Raw genomic sequence first — 18,912 nt, 5'->3', positions numbered from 1 at the left:
TATTTTAATGTAACCATATTTCATATTTTTGCCAGCAAACTATTAGAAGTAAGTGAAGTTTTGTTAACAAGTTTGAAGATAACACCAGTAGATCCATCATACTGCTTAGAATTTTTTTGTGGCATGCTTTTTCAGTAATATTTTTAGTACTCCATTCATGCTGCTGGTGCTTGTGCATTTACCTCTCTGTAAATCGTTCTCTGTTAGAAGTACTCAAATCCACACTGATTTTTCTGGAGGATATTAGACTGGATGTTTTCCAGCTGCCCGGTGCTGTGCTAATGCAGGAGTCTTGAACTGGCTGCCTCTGCTCCAGGTAACTTACGAAAGAGTTGCAATTATGCTTTTGCTGCTTGATGAGAACCCTTTTCTTGCAGAACAGCCTCAAAATGGGAAGCAAAACTCTAGGGGAAGCTGAATAACTGTTCCTGCAGCTCTGTTGAACCAGTTGCTGTGTGAGTGACAAACCTGGGATGATTCCATTTTGGGGTCTCTTGTGACAAACCAGTTGAAAGCAGAGGGAGAAAGCAAGTACTTGTCTTTTTTTTTTTTTCCTTAACTTAGACATATGGGCCAGTGTGCCCATATGTTACAGTGGGAGTTTTTTGTTCCATCATTTAAAGCCAAACCATCTATCCACTGTACAGCTGAGAAGCAGCATTGAGGAGTCATGCTTGTGCTGTCTGCCTGTATGGGTTTTCTGGTCTGACCCTGGCATCTCTTGAACCTGTTGGCTGACACCAAAGTAAAATGGCATAAAAGTCCTGACAAATATTCCCCAAATCTGTGTAAATCAGTGGGTGAATGATGGAGTCCTTCAGTGTGGCACGTTAATTTGGGTTAGGTGCGACTAAGTTGTCTTTGTTCCCTAACGTTTGTTGGGAGCTGGGGACGTAGAGGTGTCACTATCCCTGCACAGGGGGATAGCTACCAGAGCACGGGTGGTGGCAGGGATTGAGACAGGCGTGTTGGAGGGGGAAGAAGGGGGCTGGAGCCACAGGATAGGCTTCTGTGGAACCATGCCTGAGCAGGCTGGCCAGGCACAAACACTGTTCTCACATCTGTGTACTAACTTGTTAGGGTACCCAAACAAAACAAACTTTGTGCTACATCGCTCAAAGTGAAAGCTTGTGGTTTCACAGCAGTTCTGGGGGGCCATTGTTAGGAATTAAATAAGGAGGTGTCCAGGGGAGCGCTGGTTGGGGAGAGGGCACATGCTGCCAAGGCTGGGCATCTTTTCTCCTCTGTGACTCCACCTGAGTCATTTCATGCAGAACGTTTTGGAGCTATGCAAGGGAAAGTATAACACGTGAGTATGACATTATTTTTATGCAGCTGGGAATAAAGTGTGTGTATCGCTTTGTGATTTGGGCTTAATTTTTTTAAAGATTGCTTGTACTAGAACACAGAACGGCCACCTCCAGGAAATGGTGCCTCTGCAGGCGAGAGTGAAAGGCAGCAGGACAGACCAGGACTTTGCTTTTTGGTCCCTTTGTGCCAGTACGTTGGTGAGCGAATGATAAATGTGGTAAAATTAGCAATAAAGGAACTTCTTTATTCAAAGGAAACACCTAAGATGGCATGTGTACTATGGCTTCAGTCTCATCTGACTGTTTTTCTTGCAGAACAGCATTTGTGATCTGTTTTGCCATTAAGTATGAAATGGTAATGAAACTGATGGACTCAGATAGCTAGACTAACTCCATGTACTCTTCAGCTACTTAGAGTGTATACAAAATTTCACATCCTAGCATAGTCACATTTATATCCCTACTGGTATGGTGATGAAAGTAAACAATTAAAACCCTTGTACTGCATCACGAATAGGAAGTGTGCTTGAGGAGCTTTCAGACGCTCGGGTTAACCACAGTCTGACCCAGGAGAGCACAGAGGGAGACCCGTGCTGGGAAAGCATGTAGGGTGTTAAAGGTTACTTGAGCACTGACGACAGATGCGAGTGCTGGTCATCACTGAGTGCACAACTGTTATGCTGCCATCTTGACATGTTTTATTTTCATTTATTTTAGGGATACACTGCAAGTTTTTGATGACTTGTAACTGCTGTAACAATTACCTGACATAGCTACCTGATGTATTAATTGGCTCTGTAGTCAGTTGGATGGTTTATTCAGAGATTCTAGCTTCTGTATTAACTGTTACGCTTGGAGCTTGTGACTCTGTGGTTTGACCATTAGAGGTCACTGTTTGAGTATCTTTAGCTCTTTCTTTCATGGAAAGAATTCTTCCTGTTAGCAATTCAGTCTGACTTGTAGGTAGTCGTGAACAGTAGCTTAGGTTTGCTCTTCTCCTCGTTCTCCTTAACCTCAGATGATCCCGTGCTTCCCAGCTTTACCGTATTCTTCTGCCGTATTGAAATGACCTCAAGAGGTGTCTGTTACTCGTAGCTTGCTCCTGAATATTTTTTCTATCCTTCTGCTCTCATTCCCTGATCCTGTGCCCAGTATTATTACATGACTAAATGATGAGAGATTAGGAGCAACTGTTTTGCTTGAGAAATCTCCCATGTACTACCTGAGGTCACATTCTCTGTCCCCCTATCCCTTTTCTCTGAGTTGCTGCCTTTTACCATCCTTTCTTCTTTCCTCACCTCTGCTTCTTCCTTGATACTCAAGTGCAATTCTTAACTCATTCTTAGTCCCTTCCTTTTTGTGAGGTGGTCCATTAGCTTTTTGCTGCTGGTTCCTGTTTCCATACCTGAATTTTGTTCTTCAATCAACTTTCAGATCCGTCTGGAACAGATTTTCTTATCAATCCTGTTCCTTAGACAGCCCGATAGTTGCCTTTTATCATTCTTGTGCATTTTGCCTTCCAGCAGACTGGTTGTCCTGTGGTTCAAAACTTCTCTCCTTTTATTTATGCTGCTCACACCACTTACTGCTTCTTTGCAGGTGTCTCCCACCGGCGTTGCCTGGTGCTTTATGTTTTGCCTTACATTAAGTGACTTCCATCCCTCCCAGACCTCAGGAGGGAAGCGGATGTTCATGTACTCCTTATTTGTTGCTTCATTTGTTCTCCTCTGCTTTGGTTCTGCCTCTGCTTCCTTCTGGCACATTATTCATGTCGTTGTAGTGGAGTGATACACCTCAAAAGGGTGCAAGCAAGCTGCTGGTGGAGTGAAACTATGACTGGGTCCAAAACATAAGACTTCTGCTTGAGATAACAGCCTCTCAGCCATGTTTCAGATGGTGCTTTAAATTAACTGCAAGCCTTTCATTTCAGTTCGTATATCATTTCTGTTCCTGATGCAGAGATCTCTGAAGGGAAATCTATGAAAGCATGCACAGGGGGAGATGAGAAGGAGGGAAAAGGAGATCCCTTTGCGTATGCCTGACTAAATTCATGACATCTGAGTTCTGCTCAAATGTTTAGATGAAATACCTTGTTAGCTTTTTGCTTTTCTCCCTGAAGGGGGGGAAGATTGAAAGAATCCTTGGTTCTGAGAAAGTACAGATGGTAGAGCAATTCAGCTTTAAATAACATAAGCTTTGTTTTTTAAGAAGCTTTGGGAGAATGAAGCAGAAGAATTTGTGAAGGATTATTGCTCTGTAATGGTATAAAGAATGCATAATGAAATTTCCTCGATTCAAAGCAAATAGTTATATTTTGTGATGCATAGAAACAGTCAGCTTTGCATCACAAGTCAACGTGCAAACTGTATACAGCACCAGACACAAATAAGTCGTCTCTGACAGTTCTTCAGAAGTTGCAATGTTCTTTTATTATTGAAACATAACTGTTCCAATATTATTTCTTGTAAGTCTCAACACTTTCTGATGTTTCAGTACAAATTTCTGTGTGTCTTAACTTCTCCCACAATGGTTTAAAATATCTGTAATGTTTTTTTTTTTTTTTTTTGTGGAAGCCCACGTAAACTGTTTCTCCACGTGTTTGTACAGGTTGTAATCTAAAATTGTTAGAAATCCCCTTGTCAAAATAAGCTGTTTTGAAACTGGCATCTTAAAAGGTAGGGTGTTTTGCTCACATGAACTGACTTCATCAAAGAGCTTAATTTTGTACTATCTTAAAGAGCTTGCTGTCAAACAAACTGGAATTTTTTATTGTTGCTGATATTAAAGGAAGAAGGTAAGAAGAGGTAGCATAGATTGAGGGGAAAATGGAAATAGTTCTGTATACTTGTTCTTGGTCTGTATTCTGTGTGTTCTGCTTCTGCCAGTAATCAGGGGTGTTGCTTTGAAGTGTATAATGATACAGCATTTCTCCTCACACTGCTGTCTGGCCTCTTACTCTGTTCCAGTGGTGTCCTTTGGCAAAAAATGCTGCAGAGAAAAATAATTCTTACAGTGAAATAGTTTCTTGTTCTTTATCTGAGGAAGAGTAATTTGTGGTAACATGGTTTATTCTGTCTGTTAGGAATATCTGCTGTAGCTGGAAATGAAAAAAGGGATCAGCTAATGTAGAGACCTAGAGAAAGGAGTGGCTTTTAGTACTGTTTTGTGGGTGTAGGGAGCCCACACCAGGAAGGAGTTTAATTCATTTCCAGCTCTAAGGGCTGCAATAAGAAAATCGTGTGTAAATACATATGCTGACCTTGCTTTTAAACACTGAGCGTGTTTACTGCTGCCTCTCCCTTTGTGTGTGTTTAGAGGACGGGCTGGTCTCTGATAAAAGTGTCAGCAAGGCAGTCTATGTGATGCTGAATGGAGAAAAACTCAGGTGATTCAAGGAGCAGTGAAAAACAGACCTGAAAAAGCTCTTAAAAGCATTTTGGTGATAAAAATGGTGTAAAAAATACTAACTGTCCAATAAAGAAAAGTGAAAATGATGGGCTACTTGCTAGGCGCTCTTACAGTGAGAGCAGAGCTTTATAAACAAGCACTGCTAAGCATGGAGGTGTATGGATATTCCTGAGTGAGAAGCTGAAGAGACTTTGACCTCGAAGTTGCAACCTTTTAGTGTCTATTCAAGACCTGATATTCAGAGCATCTCTGGTAAGTCTCTCAACTGTGGAAAACATCTTAAATATAAGATGGATGTAAAGAGAATGGTGAGGGAGGGCAAGTTCAAAAGTGTTCAACTTGATGGGCTGTACTCTTCAATTTTTTGCATGTTTTTTTTTTTCTCCTGACATCAAAGTAAGAGAGCTTTTTGGCTGAATTGTGGGCTCCTCATAAAACAATTACTTAAGGCTGAAAAGGCTGTGGTCCACTACAGTACTTGCATGTCAAGCTAATTCAGAAAGCTTGGCTAACACTTCAGGATGTGGAGAAGTGAGGGGCATGCTTATATCCAGTTTTATACACATGCACACTCAGCCTGTACATAATACTATAAAATCAGCTATCAAAAATCAGATTTTTGTGAACTATTTTGATGTGGTTTCAGTTCTTTACTCTTACGTGGTTAATTTTCTATTTAGTAATCCCTTCCTAACCTCAGCCCCTGTAGGATTTCTCTCCAAATTCTTAAGTGCATCCCAAGCATTCATCTCAAAGAACAGAGTTTGTCCTTTGTTTGTACCAGATGTCACTTCATTTGCAGTCTCTTCTCTGCCTTTGTTGTGCTCACAGCACTTCTCCTTAGTCTCTGGCTTCTAAATTAAATCTGTTTATTGATAAATTGCTTTGTTAGCACAGTATCACATCAGTAAGCTATGGTATAATTTAAACATGTTAATAAGAGCATTTTCATAACTGCAGTGCTTCCTTGGTTAACTGCAAAAAAGAAATCTGCTGCTTTCTGGAAAGAGCTAAAGCTTAAGGAGACAGATTTGTTCAGTGTTTTTAGTGTGCGGAAGGTTAGTATCCATATTTAGAAGAATGTTGAGGAAGGGCAAAAGGGGAAAACTTGAACTACATAATGTGTAAATTAAGTACTGAATGCTTCGCTTGGGATAAGGATTCTCCGGTTAGCTGCCAAGTATGATATCAGCATGCCTATGAATATTTAAAAGGAAAACTGTTGTGTTCTCCTTCTGCTAATTCCTCTTTCATTTTGGTGACTCTGATTGCTTCTCCCTCAGTATAACAGAACCCTTGTCAAATTAATCTAAACATGACTCCCGCTCAAGGAGTACAGTTATATTGGATGCACAGAATGCATTATATATTTAGTATTCTAAATTCTTCCTCCCCCGTGAAATGTGAGTAACATTTCATGTCTCTGTGACCTTTACTCTAAGGGATCCATGCTCATGAAGAGTTCCTGTTGACGCTGACTGGAGAAGCAACAGTCTGCAGCCCTGGGCTTATGATGCTGTAACCCACAGTGTTTCGCTCTAGGTGTAAAAAGTAAATTCTTGTGTTTGGCAAGAAAACCCTGCCTGGGATCTGCTCTGGCCTGATGGCACACTCAAATTCTGTATCGAATTCTCCTTACTTTGCATTACTCTTGACCTGTTTATAGATGGGACAGTTTAATGAGAGACTGGTGTAGTCTTCTGAATCTGTTTTCTGACAAGTAGTAAGTACTATTTTAATAGCTCTTCTGGATAAATATTCCCTTAGAACCTTTAGAGGTTCGGAATACCAGTGAACGTCATGTTCCTGGGTACTGCTTAATTAGTTCGTTAACTAAAGAAACATTCTGGGGAAAAAAAAACGGATTCTGCAGCTTGAAGTTTCTGAAGATGAGAGTGCCAAAGAAAATAATCTGAAGTAATTAAAATCCTTATTTCACTTCGTGTCTGATTCAAAACCCATTGAATTCAATGAGCATTTCCTGTTAACTTTGAATCATATTTATTGAGATTACTGGCACACACTTTTATGAATAGGCAGGTGTTACGGACACTGTTCTCCAAGCAGTAGTGAGAAAATGTTTGTTCTGAACATTCAGTGTTAATATATAAATGAGTTGAAATGTTTGTCTCAGTGTACATACCACGTGCTCCCCTGATGGAGGCCTGTATTTGCACCAGATCCCTCTCACAGAGGCCTGTGTTTTCCCTCGTCCAGTTGGGTGCTGGATTGGGTTTTGTTACTTTTTTATCTCAGCTTCTTTGTCTAAATGGAAAAGGAAGAATGTTCTCATTTACAAGTTAAAACTAAAATAGAGATCTTCATCTGGATCTTCTATTAAGAAACCCTTCAGAAATGTATGATGTAATGCCAGTACCTACTAAATACAAAAACCAGGCTACACTGCACCTCATAGATGAAAACCAAAGAGGGGCTTAAGCTCGCAAACACCTGAGTTGGTTTACTTTTAAAGCTGTGAGGATTTTTACTGTTTTCCAGTGCTTCACAGAAGCTTGAAGTGAAATAATCCTGGAGCTCACTTGCAGAAATAGACTTACATTAAGCCTGCTCACTTTCAGCTGTGAAGGGCACTGCCACCACAGAAACTTATCAAAACCTAGATCAATGACTGAAGAGTGACAGAGGAACTGGGGGGAAAATTGCACCTGCTTTTCTCCTTTTTTATTCTGTTCTTTCTCCTTTGGCAGGGGTTGGGAATACAAGAAGAGCTGGATCAAAATGTCAGTACTAAGTAATGGCACAAAACCCATTTGATTCCCTGCTGTACTGGAAAGGGTTACATCCAAGACGTGTGCATCTCCAAACTGCTTTAACTGATTTAAATGTTCCTAGCATGGTAGCTAAAAGGTCCATCTAAACCAGTGTCTGTTCTCCAACAGAGGGCAACATCAGACTTCTAGCAGAGAGGAAGAATGCTAGATGTCTGGTGAGGGCTCCTGGCTCACTGTGTGGGCAGGGAACTGAGGTCCAGATCCAGGATGCTCGATGTGGAGCTAGTAAGTGCTGAATAGTAGGGTTTAACCCTTCATAAATGTGTTTCAGAAATCATATCAGAGCTGTAAAACGGCTGCTGCTTATGTAGGAATAATATTTGACAACTTGCCTTGAGTGAAAATCTGCTCTGAAGAGAGTCTCTTTTTCATTCCTAAAGAATTGCCACTGACTTCAGGGTGAAACAGAGCCTGTTTGTTCTTAAACTCTTTGAAGTATAACAAGTTGCCAATTCTTATTTGCAGGAGCATGAAGAAAGTCATCTTATTGCTTTGTGCGCAGCCTGTAGACTTTCCCTCTCAACCAAGCTCTTGAAATCAAGGTGAAGTCTATAGCTGTCACAGTGAATCACTGTATGCAATTCCTAGTATCGAGCGAGGGGAAGGAAGCTGCTTCTGGTCTTGTGAAGTGAGGCTTCATATGAATGGGGCTTCATGATGTGACTGAAGCCTCACAGGAGAATGCAAAGGCATGGGGCTGCCAAGTTTTACTAGCATTTGCTGAGGAGGAGTTTAGTTGTTAATGACACTGGGCAGCAGATGCTCTTGGAAGAGTTGTTAAGACACTGTGGATCTTACTGTAAATATGTGGGTGAAGGGAACCGGGATGCTGACAGTTCATTCTCACAGCTCATCATGAGAAGGTGACTCGAGTGGAATTCGGTATTGCCAGAACATGAATTTCTTGGTATTTGGCAGTCTGCTCTATATCTGGGAAGATTTTTGCAACTCAACTGTGGGAAGATGGTGGGGATGCATTTAGTCATGTAAAGTTCAGACCAAAGAACGCTGTATGCCTCGTCAACCTTTCCTGAGCATTGCTGGGCTGCTGCACCTGTGCAGTTTAGCTACAAGAGCAGTACAGGAATTAATTTCAGGCTTCTGCTCTTAGAGTCCATAAAGCATTCCCCATGTTACAAAGCAATCTGAATTGTTGAATCAGAAAATAAGCCATTACAGGGAGAAGTCTTCTCTCCCTTTCCTCCAGCCTTGTCTTGTGCTACTCTCTCTCATTTCCTTCTCATGAGATACCTCAAGCCCCTTCACCCAAACAAACAAACAAAACCAGTTGTGGGTGGGGGCTTTGTTTTGATTTAGCAGGTTGACACAAAGCATTTCATCTAAATCCTTTGCTAAATATTCAGTCTTTCCCATAATCTGCTTACCTGTGCAGCTTTTAGTATGGCTTGTAGAAAAATAATAATGGCAAGTATAATGGAGTAGCATCCTAAGAGTGATTCACAACATGAAATTCAGTGTGTGGGAATTACACAGATAGATCAGAAACCTAGCAGGCAGCGTGCAAGGGTACAGCTTCTGTTGTTCACTAGGGACACTTACTCACACCCATACCCTGACTAAAGAAAACTAAATTAAAAATCTCTGATGAACTAGCCACTGGAAGTTAAGTTTTCCCCTGTGCTTGCAAGTGGGATGAGTGGATAGGATTTGAGACTGCAGCTGTGTAATAACCCATTTAAACTGGTTCTGTCTGATGCTGTAACCTTCAACGCAAGCACAGCCTTAGTCAACAAGTCTCTGGAAACCATTTTCTTCCTACTTTAATGTTTGGATACCATATTTTCCCAGATAGTTTTATGTCTTTTTTTGTCTTCTTTTTTGTTAAATCAAGACTTCTAAAGACTGTTCACCTTCTTCCTTGAACGGATTCCTCCCCTACACAATCTCTTAGCTTGTCAGAAATGAGATACAAGTGTAATTTATTCTTAATGGGAAAACAAGTTATTTTGGACAGGTTTTTGAAGGGGCAGATCCACTAGAGCATTGTCTTCAGTTGAAGGCAGCTCCATAACTCTGTCAGGCCACGTGGAGGGCACGTGGTTCTGTCCTGTTGCAGTCTGTTCAGGGATGCAGCATGGTCCTGCTGCTGCTCTGTGGTACAGAAGATCCTTGGGTAGCTAAATGCATTGTGAACGGGACTGACTAAATGGAAGGAGACTATTAACCAGCACTGATTCAACTGAAACACATCTCAGGTATAGTTGGCTGGCTTCACGTGAGAGCAGCGCTAAGAAATTGTCTCCGTAGTCTGACAGTTTTTGTAGTCTGGTCTCACAGCAAGATCAGAAAAGTTTTATGGGGTTCCTGTCTTTGTAATAATGTTGTTCTAAACATAAGATGTATTTTCTCTTAGTTGGCTTGGAGAACTTTCAGCATCTTGGATAATGGCTTTTTAATTCCTTGGTCATTTTGTGATGCTTTTCAGCCTGGACAGTTGAAATACAGAAGCGATACATAGCCTGCTGATCTGAATTTAGGTTTGGTAAGTCTGGGCTCCTGGATGTGATGAGGCTGTTGTGTTCCAACAACCTTGCTCTGTGTTACGCCTAGCACAGCTTGTGTTATATTGAACTGATTTTTCTAGGAGACTGAAATCTCATACCATCAAAAAGGTCAAAAATTTCAGACCATTTTTTTTTTTTATTAATTGTATCATCAGTACAACTAAAGGAGAATTGTTTGGTCTCTGAATTGTTTACGCTTTGTGACTGAACTAAAAAGTGTATTTGCTGATACTTCTGTTTCCTAGTCTTGCATAAACATAGCATCTCTTTGAAAAGAGCAGAAACATGGCTTGCCAGTCCATTGCATCTCATCAAAGTCAAATTACAAAGTCTAATTTCTGAAAGGAAAACATTTTAATAGTGGTAATTACTGTTCTGGTGAAATATTGAGGCTGGAAACAGCTGAATTATGTCAATTAAAATCCTCAGTTAACTTCTGTTGGGGAATAATTTACTGCAATGGTAGTAGTACGTTACCCTTGCCTTTCTGAAGGCACACAATTCTTGCCATCATTGAGTTACAGACACACATGGACTGGTTGGAATATACCACAAAGAGAGGGCTTTTAAATACTAAGATTTGCCTTAATGACTTTCTTTAAAAAAAAAAAAAAAAGTACGTTAAAAATCTCCTGCAATGAATATGGCCCTCAACAGTAATATTTATATAGTGTAATTAGAGTGTTAGGGATCCCATTATTGTGAACAATGTAATTATGCTTGTAATCTAGTAAATATGACACACTGTAATGTTCTGCTTTGTAAACATTATTGAGTGCGTTTTAAGACTGAGATCACCTCATGCCAACAAATAAAAGGAAATCATAGCTTCATAAAAAACTTCTAATTATTTAGATGTGCACTTTGTGGGTTCCTGGTGTGGTTGAGGTTAAGACTGAACCAAGGGCACCTGAATATCGAACACAGGTGCCCACTTCAGTGCAAGCTATTTCCCAGCCTCCTTTTGTGTAAACTTCAGCTGCGTGTTTAAGTTTTTACTAAATTTAAGGGGGAGAGGGTGTGAATATGAACAGCTTTTTAACCTCACCTGCACAGGCACATCCATATTGTGCTTCTGCCTAATTTTTTGTATTTCTAGATAAGCGTATTGATTTGTGGCGAATCTAATGTAACCATGTATGTGTATTGAACAGTTATTCACTCATGAGAAGTAATCAAAAATGGGCTTGGTTGAACAGTTCATCTTTGAAGGCTGAAGTTAAATTTCTGTAACCATTGTTGAATATTAACAGATGGGAACTTGGATGCTAGATTATTTAAGCAGTAAGCAGAATGAGCCATCGCTCAGAATGAGGCTTCGTTTAAAGACTGAAATGCTTGGACCATCTATTTTTTGACTCAGATAAAGGAATGTTCCAAGTCTCTGGGGCTCTACTCTTTTGAGACCTGTGTGTGCTATACAGATGCCAAGGAAGGCTAGTTTCTTTTTGCTAGTCTATGAGAACATTTGTTGCATTTGTTTCTCTCATCTCTGGCCTTATTGTAAGATATTTTGACTATCAAAACTAGTAGTAATTTTCTGAAGAGTACAAAGTGATTGCTGTCAGCAGTGAGAACTGATTCCAGATAGGAGGCTTCTTTAATACAGATCTTGCTTTTGTTGCAATAGCTGTAGGATGCTGTTTCTACTGTCAGCAGCTATACAAACAGAACAAAAGACAGGTGCTAGCAGAGCATTTGTAGTCCATGTAGCTTGTTCTAACTGCAATATCGTACTGTGAAAACTTTTTTCACAGCTGTGCCAGCAAACATCGCAGACCTGAGAAATATAGAAGTGCTCAACTTTTTCAACAACCAGATTGAGGAGCTGCCTACACAGATTAGCAGCCTTCAGAAGCTCAAACACCTGAATCTTGGGTGCGTATCTTAATGCTAAAATTTTCTGTAATGGAGGTGCTGTCAAAAACTGTCACAACTGAACCTAGAATTTCTTATTTTTTTGTATTAAAGTTTTTTTTTTTTTCCAAAGTGTTTGTGATGATAACTCAGCAATTACAGCACCAGAGTGTTTAGTGAGTGTGCTGGATGATCAGATACTTAAGAGTGATCAAGTAGTCATTCTGATATACTGATAACCTTCTAAGGGCAACAGCAACTCACATTCATCTAATATTGAATTTTACTTTCTTAACAGCTGTCACTTAATTCTGTGGATGCTGTGTAAGAGTTCTATGCTCTGTTTAAAAAAAATAATAAAATTCAGCATTCTTTGTATTTTTTTATATGTTAATTTGGGACTTTAGTTCCAAAGTCCCAACTTTTTAATTAAATAAACTTCATTTTTTTAATTAAACCTGTAAAAGAAGCACCAAATCTTTATTAAATACGATATGTATTTAATTAAGAGGTAGTACTTATTGAACTTCAGTCCGAGGCATTCCTGTCAAGTGTTCAGATACCACGTTCAAGTAGAATTGGTGATACTTTAGTTACAACTACAGTAACAGACGGTTTCCTTGAATTTTGAAGAAAATAAACCTGAACTACAGAACTTTTCTGAACTAATTGGACGCAAAATATAGCTACTTAGGAAAGCATTGATGGGGGGAAGCTTTAATTTTATAGCCTTTTCAGGGAAAGAATGTTCATATTATAAATTTGACACGTTTATAATACATTAACTCAAGATTTTGGGTTTTTACTATTGGAAATACCAAATGACTTTGACTAGGCAGTAAGTATCCTGCTTTAGATACTTTTATAAAGTGCTGATAATTGAATTGCATCCTGAACTGTTGGAATGTAAATAAACATGTTCGAGTTGATCTGTCTTCTATGGTCTTTATTTGGTCACTTTAGATCTCTAGCATGCTCAAATTCAAATAGTGGTCTTCACTTTTTTCCCCATTTATGTAGTGTGTGAGTCCATGTGGGGTTAAGACCAGGAGACACCTTGGAACACTGTGCTACTTATCAGCTGGCTTAGGTCTGGAACCATGGCATCTGCAGTCATGGGATCTCCTGAGTTGGAAGGGATCCACAGGGATCTTGTAGATTAAATGCTATTCCTTCTTAATCCCCTCCTGACCCACAATCTTCCAGGCATAATTTACATCCCCAGGTAGAGCTCTGCAAAATGGGTTCTGCTTCAGAAGTGCCTGTAGGCAATTTAAGGGCAAAATATTATGGTGGGTGTGTGAGGAACCCCTTCTCATCTGCAGTGCACGTGTACATGCAATGCATCAAAACATCTTTCTAGAAGAGAGGGGAAGTTTGAATAAGAGAGTACATCTGGGAGGATTTTGGTGCAGAAAGGTCGAGAGGTGGGGTAGGAAGTTTCTGGTGAGCGTAAGTACTGTACACCTGAGGTATTCCTCCTGTTTGGTACTGCAGTGAAGAAACTTGTGATATTGGGGAACTAGTAGAGGTGGTCAGGATGCTCTGAAGTATAAAAGGATGACTTGTATTTTAGCTAGGACGTGGGTCCCCTACCAAGGTCCAGCTTGCACAGTGACACACTGAGTTTAAGTTGAGCCTAGCACAGTGACACCTCTTTCCCTTTTGCTTTGTGTTTCAGGTGTCACTGGTCAGGATAACAGGCTGCATGTCTTGTGAGTGCATAAGTATCAGGCATATTTGTAGGGAAGACAAAATGTCTAGCATACAGCTACACAGTTGCCTAATATAAGGGGTGAACAACTGGCTGACAGGTTGGGTTCAAAGGGTTGTATCAGGCTGGCAGCCAGTCACTAGTGGGATTCTCCAGGCCTCCATTTTAGGGCCAGTTCTCTTTAATGTTTTCATGAATGGCTTGGATGCAGGACTTGAAGGTATACTAAGTAAGTCTGGAGATGACACAATTTAGTGAGTGGAGCTGTTGACTCCCTTGAGGGTGGAGAGGCCTCGCAGAGAGCTCTTGACAAATTAAAGGACTGGGCAGTTAAAAACAATAAGAAGTTAACAAGAGCAAGTGACAGATTCTGCACCTGGGAAAGTGCATCCCTGGCTGTAAGTACAGACTGGGGGACAAGAGGCTGGAGAGCAGCCCTGCAGAAAGGGATCTGGGGGTTCTGGTTGAGGCAAGCTGAACATGACCAGCGGTGTGCCCTGGCAGCCACGAGGGCCAGCTGTATGCTGGGGTGCATCATGGCTGGTCAGTGTAGGGAGGGGATTGTCCTGCTCTGCTCTGTGCTGGTGTAAGTCCTCAATGAATGTGCAATTTTGGACACAACATATGGAAGACATAAAACTATTAGTGTCCAAAGGAGGTCTATGAAGATGGTAAAGGGTCTGGAGGGGAAGATGTATGAGGAGTGGCTGAGGTCCCTTGGTTTGCTCAGCCCAGAGCAGAGCAGGCTGAGGGGAGGCCTCATGGTGGCCTGCAGCTCCCTCACGAGGGGAGTGGAGGGGCAGACGCTGAGCTCTGCTCTCTGGGGACAGCAACAGGACCTGAGGGAATGGCATGGAGCTGGGACAGGGGAGGGTCAGGCTGGGGGTTAGGGAAAGGTTCTGCACCCAGAGGGTGGTCGGGCACTGGGACAGGCTCCCCAGGGCAGTGGTCACAGTACCGAGCCTGCCAGAGTTCAAGACGCATTTGGGCAGCACTCTCAGATATGTGGTTTGGTTTTTGAGTGGTCCTGTGTGGAGCCAGGGCTTGGATTCCATGATCCTTGTGGGTCCCTTCCAACTCAGGATATTCTGTGATTTGATAGTTCATAGAAAGGTCTGCACCGGAAAAGGCTTGCTCAGTATTTCGTAGCATCAAGCACTTTTAAAAGAAAAAAAAGTGAAGCTTGGTGTAGATTACATTTTTGGAAATGAAACTCTTGTTGCATGAGTTATTCCTACCAGATGACATGCATACTGATGTCATGTTCTGTTGTTTTTTGTTGTTTGTTTGTTTTGTTTTGTTTTTGTTTGCTTTCCTTTTCACCTATAGCATGAACAGATTAAACACCTTGCCAAGGGGATTTGGCTCTTTACCAGCTCTGGAGGTTCTTGACTTGACTTACAACAACTTAAATGAAAATTCTCTACCTGGAAACTTCTTCTATCTGAGTAAGAAACTTTTTCAAAAACTCTACAAATGTTCATGATATGGTGCTTTGCTTTCTGCAGTTTAAATTTATTTGATGGAGCTCAAACTCCAACAGCAATTTCCTGATATTTATGGTTTTCTTCTTTGAATGTGTCTTGAATATTTCTACTTAGCTCAGCAATATTTATCACTTACATCCAGTCAGCTGACACCATTGGACATGAGAAGACTTGGTTAGCAATGGTATGTCAGTTTTCTTCTGAGTAATATTTCCTTGGGCCCCATCCCCAGTTAAAATTTTGTGGATGTTTACAAGCTTCAGGGAATAATAAACTATTTTGCAAAGCAGTTGTATTTTAACTCTGAAAACAATTGTGTTCGTGATGGTTAATTAATGAAACAGTTTTAACAGCTTGTGGATGCTATAGTGACCAGTATGTTAAGAACAAACAAAAAACCACTAAGGTTAAAATTGGCACAGAATGGTAGAGCTCAGCTGACCTTTGAAGGTGTTAGGAAACATGGCCACGTGGTTAAAATTAAGATATTGTAATGCATATGTGCAAAAGGGCTGCATTATGGTTGCCTAAGCAACTTGAATTCTGGCACTTTCTGGCTTCCAGCAATTATGCCACCTTACTGGTCTTTTCCATGTGCTGTGCTGAAGTGACTTCAGGCTCAGTGCATAACCAGCAAAAATCATAAGCAAGGGGAGAGGAAGGAATGCTGCAGTCTGAGAAAGATTTTGTGATTGTAACCTGACAGAGGGAAATATTCAGTAAGTTTTATGAAAAATGGTCACATATAATGAAATAAAAAGAGGAGGAGTAAACTGCAGAAGAGAAATAGGGTCTCCTCTCTGTTGGGGAGGAGAGGTTTTGCTGACCTGACAACCTTTCTTCCTGCTGCACCCAACAGTTCTTTGCGGATCTCCATTTTCATTTTTTTTTTCCCCTGTCATGCCATGTTTATTCAGTAATAGCCACCTTACATAGTTGTGCTAGGTCATTTTTTTAACCTTGTGAATTTCATAGACTTAAGTATGGAAATTACAAACTCTACAATTCGAGCCTGTTGTATTACTCTTTTTTAAGGTCTCTTTCCCAGCCTTATGCTGTGCTTTCTGTAGAGCTTAATATAGACATGTATTTGTCCAAAAAACTCAGGTGATTTTTTTATGTTTGTTTAGGATGCAAATTGGTGTAATAAATGAGAATCAAGGGGGCTAGTAAAGAGTAATGACTCTGTTCTGACAGCTGAGTATTGAGACTGTATGCCAAAACCTGCCAGAGTCTACCATTGTAGAAATTGTTAATTGTGTCAGTCCTTTTGAATATAGATGTTTTCCTGAACTCACCAACAATACAATAAGCCAGTAAATCTAAGTTTGACCTGCTTGTTATTATTGTGAGCCCTGGGTATGTCAAAGGCTTTTCACCAAGTCAGGGTTATTAATCAAACCTGACTCCCTTTTATTGATTAGACCTCAAATGGTTGGGTTATGTGCCACCCTGTTTATATATTGCTATTTAATTTGCAGCCACCCTGCGTGCACTCTATCTAAGTGACAACGATTTTGAAATCCTGCCGCCAGATATTGGGAAGCTCACAAAGTTGCAGATAGTAAGTAATTTATCTAAATTCTTGGAAAATCAATTCACTTTTGCAATGCTTGTAGGAATAGAATCTAGTCAATTTGAGAAGTAGTGGGGTATGTTTGCAGGAATAGACCACTACACCTGGAACTGTTTCTTGTTTATCAGCAGACACTTGTAAATAAATTGGAAGAATTGAGTGTTTAGAAGAAGGGTGGGGGTGAGAGAGTAGAGTTCTGTTCTAGGCTTCTTTAGGGTAACCAAAAATTGTTCTGACTACTTTATGTTCGTTCTTAGCTGAGTCTTAGAGACAATGACCTGATATCACTGCCTAAAGAAATCGGGGAGCTCACGCAGCTTAAAGAACTTCATATCCAGGGAAATCGTCTTACTGTGCTGCCACCAGAACTAGGTAAGATGATCATTTATTTATTTATTTAATATTTATTTAAATAATAGCCATGCATTGTCTTTCCTCTGAAATGAAATCACTTCTAAGAAATGATTATGCTTGTTATCATTGCTGCTAAGTACTTGTTTTCCCCCAAGAAACTCTCACTATTTCACTCCTACTGGATGTGCAGGAGGGGCCAGAATATGTTGTGTGTTCCGTTTTTTAGACTTTTACATGTTAATGTATTCCTTGTGTATTAGTACACCTGGCTGCCAATCTATGTATAGCATCCTGATTTATATAATATATAATAAATATATATGTATCTCTCTTAACCTGTTCTTGTCTCTGACTGGATTTTGGAACACTATTTGGATCAGCAAAAATGTTAAGCAGAAATGACAGCAGTGTTAAGTGGCTTCTTTGTGACTGTTCTCGTAAAAAGGGAAGTTTGGTCAACTCAAGTAAAATATCATAAGTAAAAGATTAGAAGAATTCTTCTTTTTCTTTTTTTTTTTTCCTTTTCAGTAGCCTATCTTTTTTAGTGATTTTTTTTTGAGCTTTTTAAAGCAGTGGAACTGGTGTACAGTAAATGGCCATTATCACAAAGTCCTGTAAATGCTTCTTTTATATATAGTAGGTTCTTTCAACTTAGAAGGTAGAGTTTTTCTTTGAAACTTAAGTATCGATTTTGATGAATTTGCACTGAGATACTCCATTTTATGTGAGAGACATTAACTTCCATAAATGCTATGTCCATTTGCCCAAGCTAAAATTTGGTTTACGATCTTTTATGACAATCTTTAAGAATATTTTTGTTTGACATAATGTGGTAGTGTTAATTACCTGTTGCTGAAACACCCATTGCACAGGAATTATTCCTTGTTTTTTGTTATTTTGGGCTGTTACATAGGGATGCTTCCTTGTTTCTATATATATCTTCCAAATAATACTCCTAAAACCAAAAAATATATTGACTGAATTTAGCATGATAAAGTAAAATTATTTGTTGTCACAGGAACTTGTTTCAACCCATTAAAGCGGCAACTGTGTGCATAAATGTGGCAGTCTGCAATATATGCTTTTTGTTTCATATAACAAAGGAAAAATGACTGCTTTTCCTCTGAGGTGTGGCAAGAGATGTGTTTATTTTGACTCTTATTTGTTTACTCAACGTGATTTTTTTTTTGCTTTTATCAATGCAGCAGACAATATGAGTTTTTTAATTATTATTTTATTTTTACCACCAGTAGATGAAAGTTGCTGATTTCTTTAATTTCAGATGCTTATTCCATGACACTGAGGTATATGTCCTTGAGCTTTTTTAGTCACATTTATAAAGTCTCTTTCAACTGCAGTCATATTTGAGAAGTGTGTGGTATCTGTAAATGTACTTTTCTGTAGATTCCTAAATTACAGGCTTGTTTGTTTTTTGTTTTTTGTTTTTTTTTTTAACCAAAAAGTGGAAGTAAAATGCTGGACTGAGTCTAACCACCTTCTGTGGCTAATTAAATGTTCTAAATGTGCTGCTGCCTTACAAATATAACAGCAAATCCACTTTAAATGGTTTTTACTGTCATTGTCCAAACCAAATGGAAACGCTTGAAACAAAATTTATGAAATTTGCTTTGCACTGACCTCCAAAATTCCAGATAGACAAGGGAAGAGTTTTTCCTTTTTAGTTAACATTTGTTTGCACTATAGCACACTAGTGTAATCTGGTAGGAAAAGGGCTTGCAATTTTGAACTGCCTGATCAAAATGCAGACAAGATGCATCGACACAGCTACAGTGCTTGTCAGCTCTGTTCTTTATTATTCAACTTCTGTTCTATGAACTATACTTCTCTGCTCACGTCTTAATTTCCCAAATGCGTCTCATGGTCTTACC

The 18,912-nt window shown here is 39.8% G+C and overlaps 1 protein-coding gene across 3 annotated transcripts in view; it reads left to right on the top strand.

Moving 5' to 3' along the window:
* The window catches only part of RSU1 (Ras suppressor protein 1), a 97,175-nt gene that overhangs the window by 12,424 nt on the left and 65,839 nt on the right, over positions 1-18,912 (top strand). For all 3 annotated transcript variants that reach the window (XM_027450694.3, XM_027450693.3, XM_038175507.2), the window contains exons 4-7: positions 11,793-11,913; positions 14,936-15,054; positions 16,575-16,657; positions 16,927-17,041. In XM_027450694.3, the coding sequence (XP_027306495.2) occupies positions 11,793-11,913; positions 14,936-15,054; positions 16,575-16,657; positions 16,927-17,041 (438 nt within the window). The remainder of the gene's footprint in view (positions 1-11,792; positions 11,914-14,935; positions 15,055-16,574; positions 16,658-16,926; positions 17,042-18,912) is intronic.

Source organism: Anas platyrhynchos, chromosome 2 (genome assembly GCF_047663525.1).
Source record: "Anas platyrhynchos isolate ZD024472 breed Pekin duck chromosome 2, IASCAAS_PekinDuck_T2T, whole genome shotgun sequence".
Taxonomy (NCBI): domain Eukaryota; kingdom Metazoa; phylum Chordata; class Aves; order Anseriformes; family Anatidae; genus Anas; species Anas platyrhynchos.
This window is presented reverse-complemented; position numbering and strand designations above follow the sequence as displayed.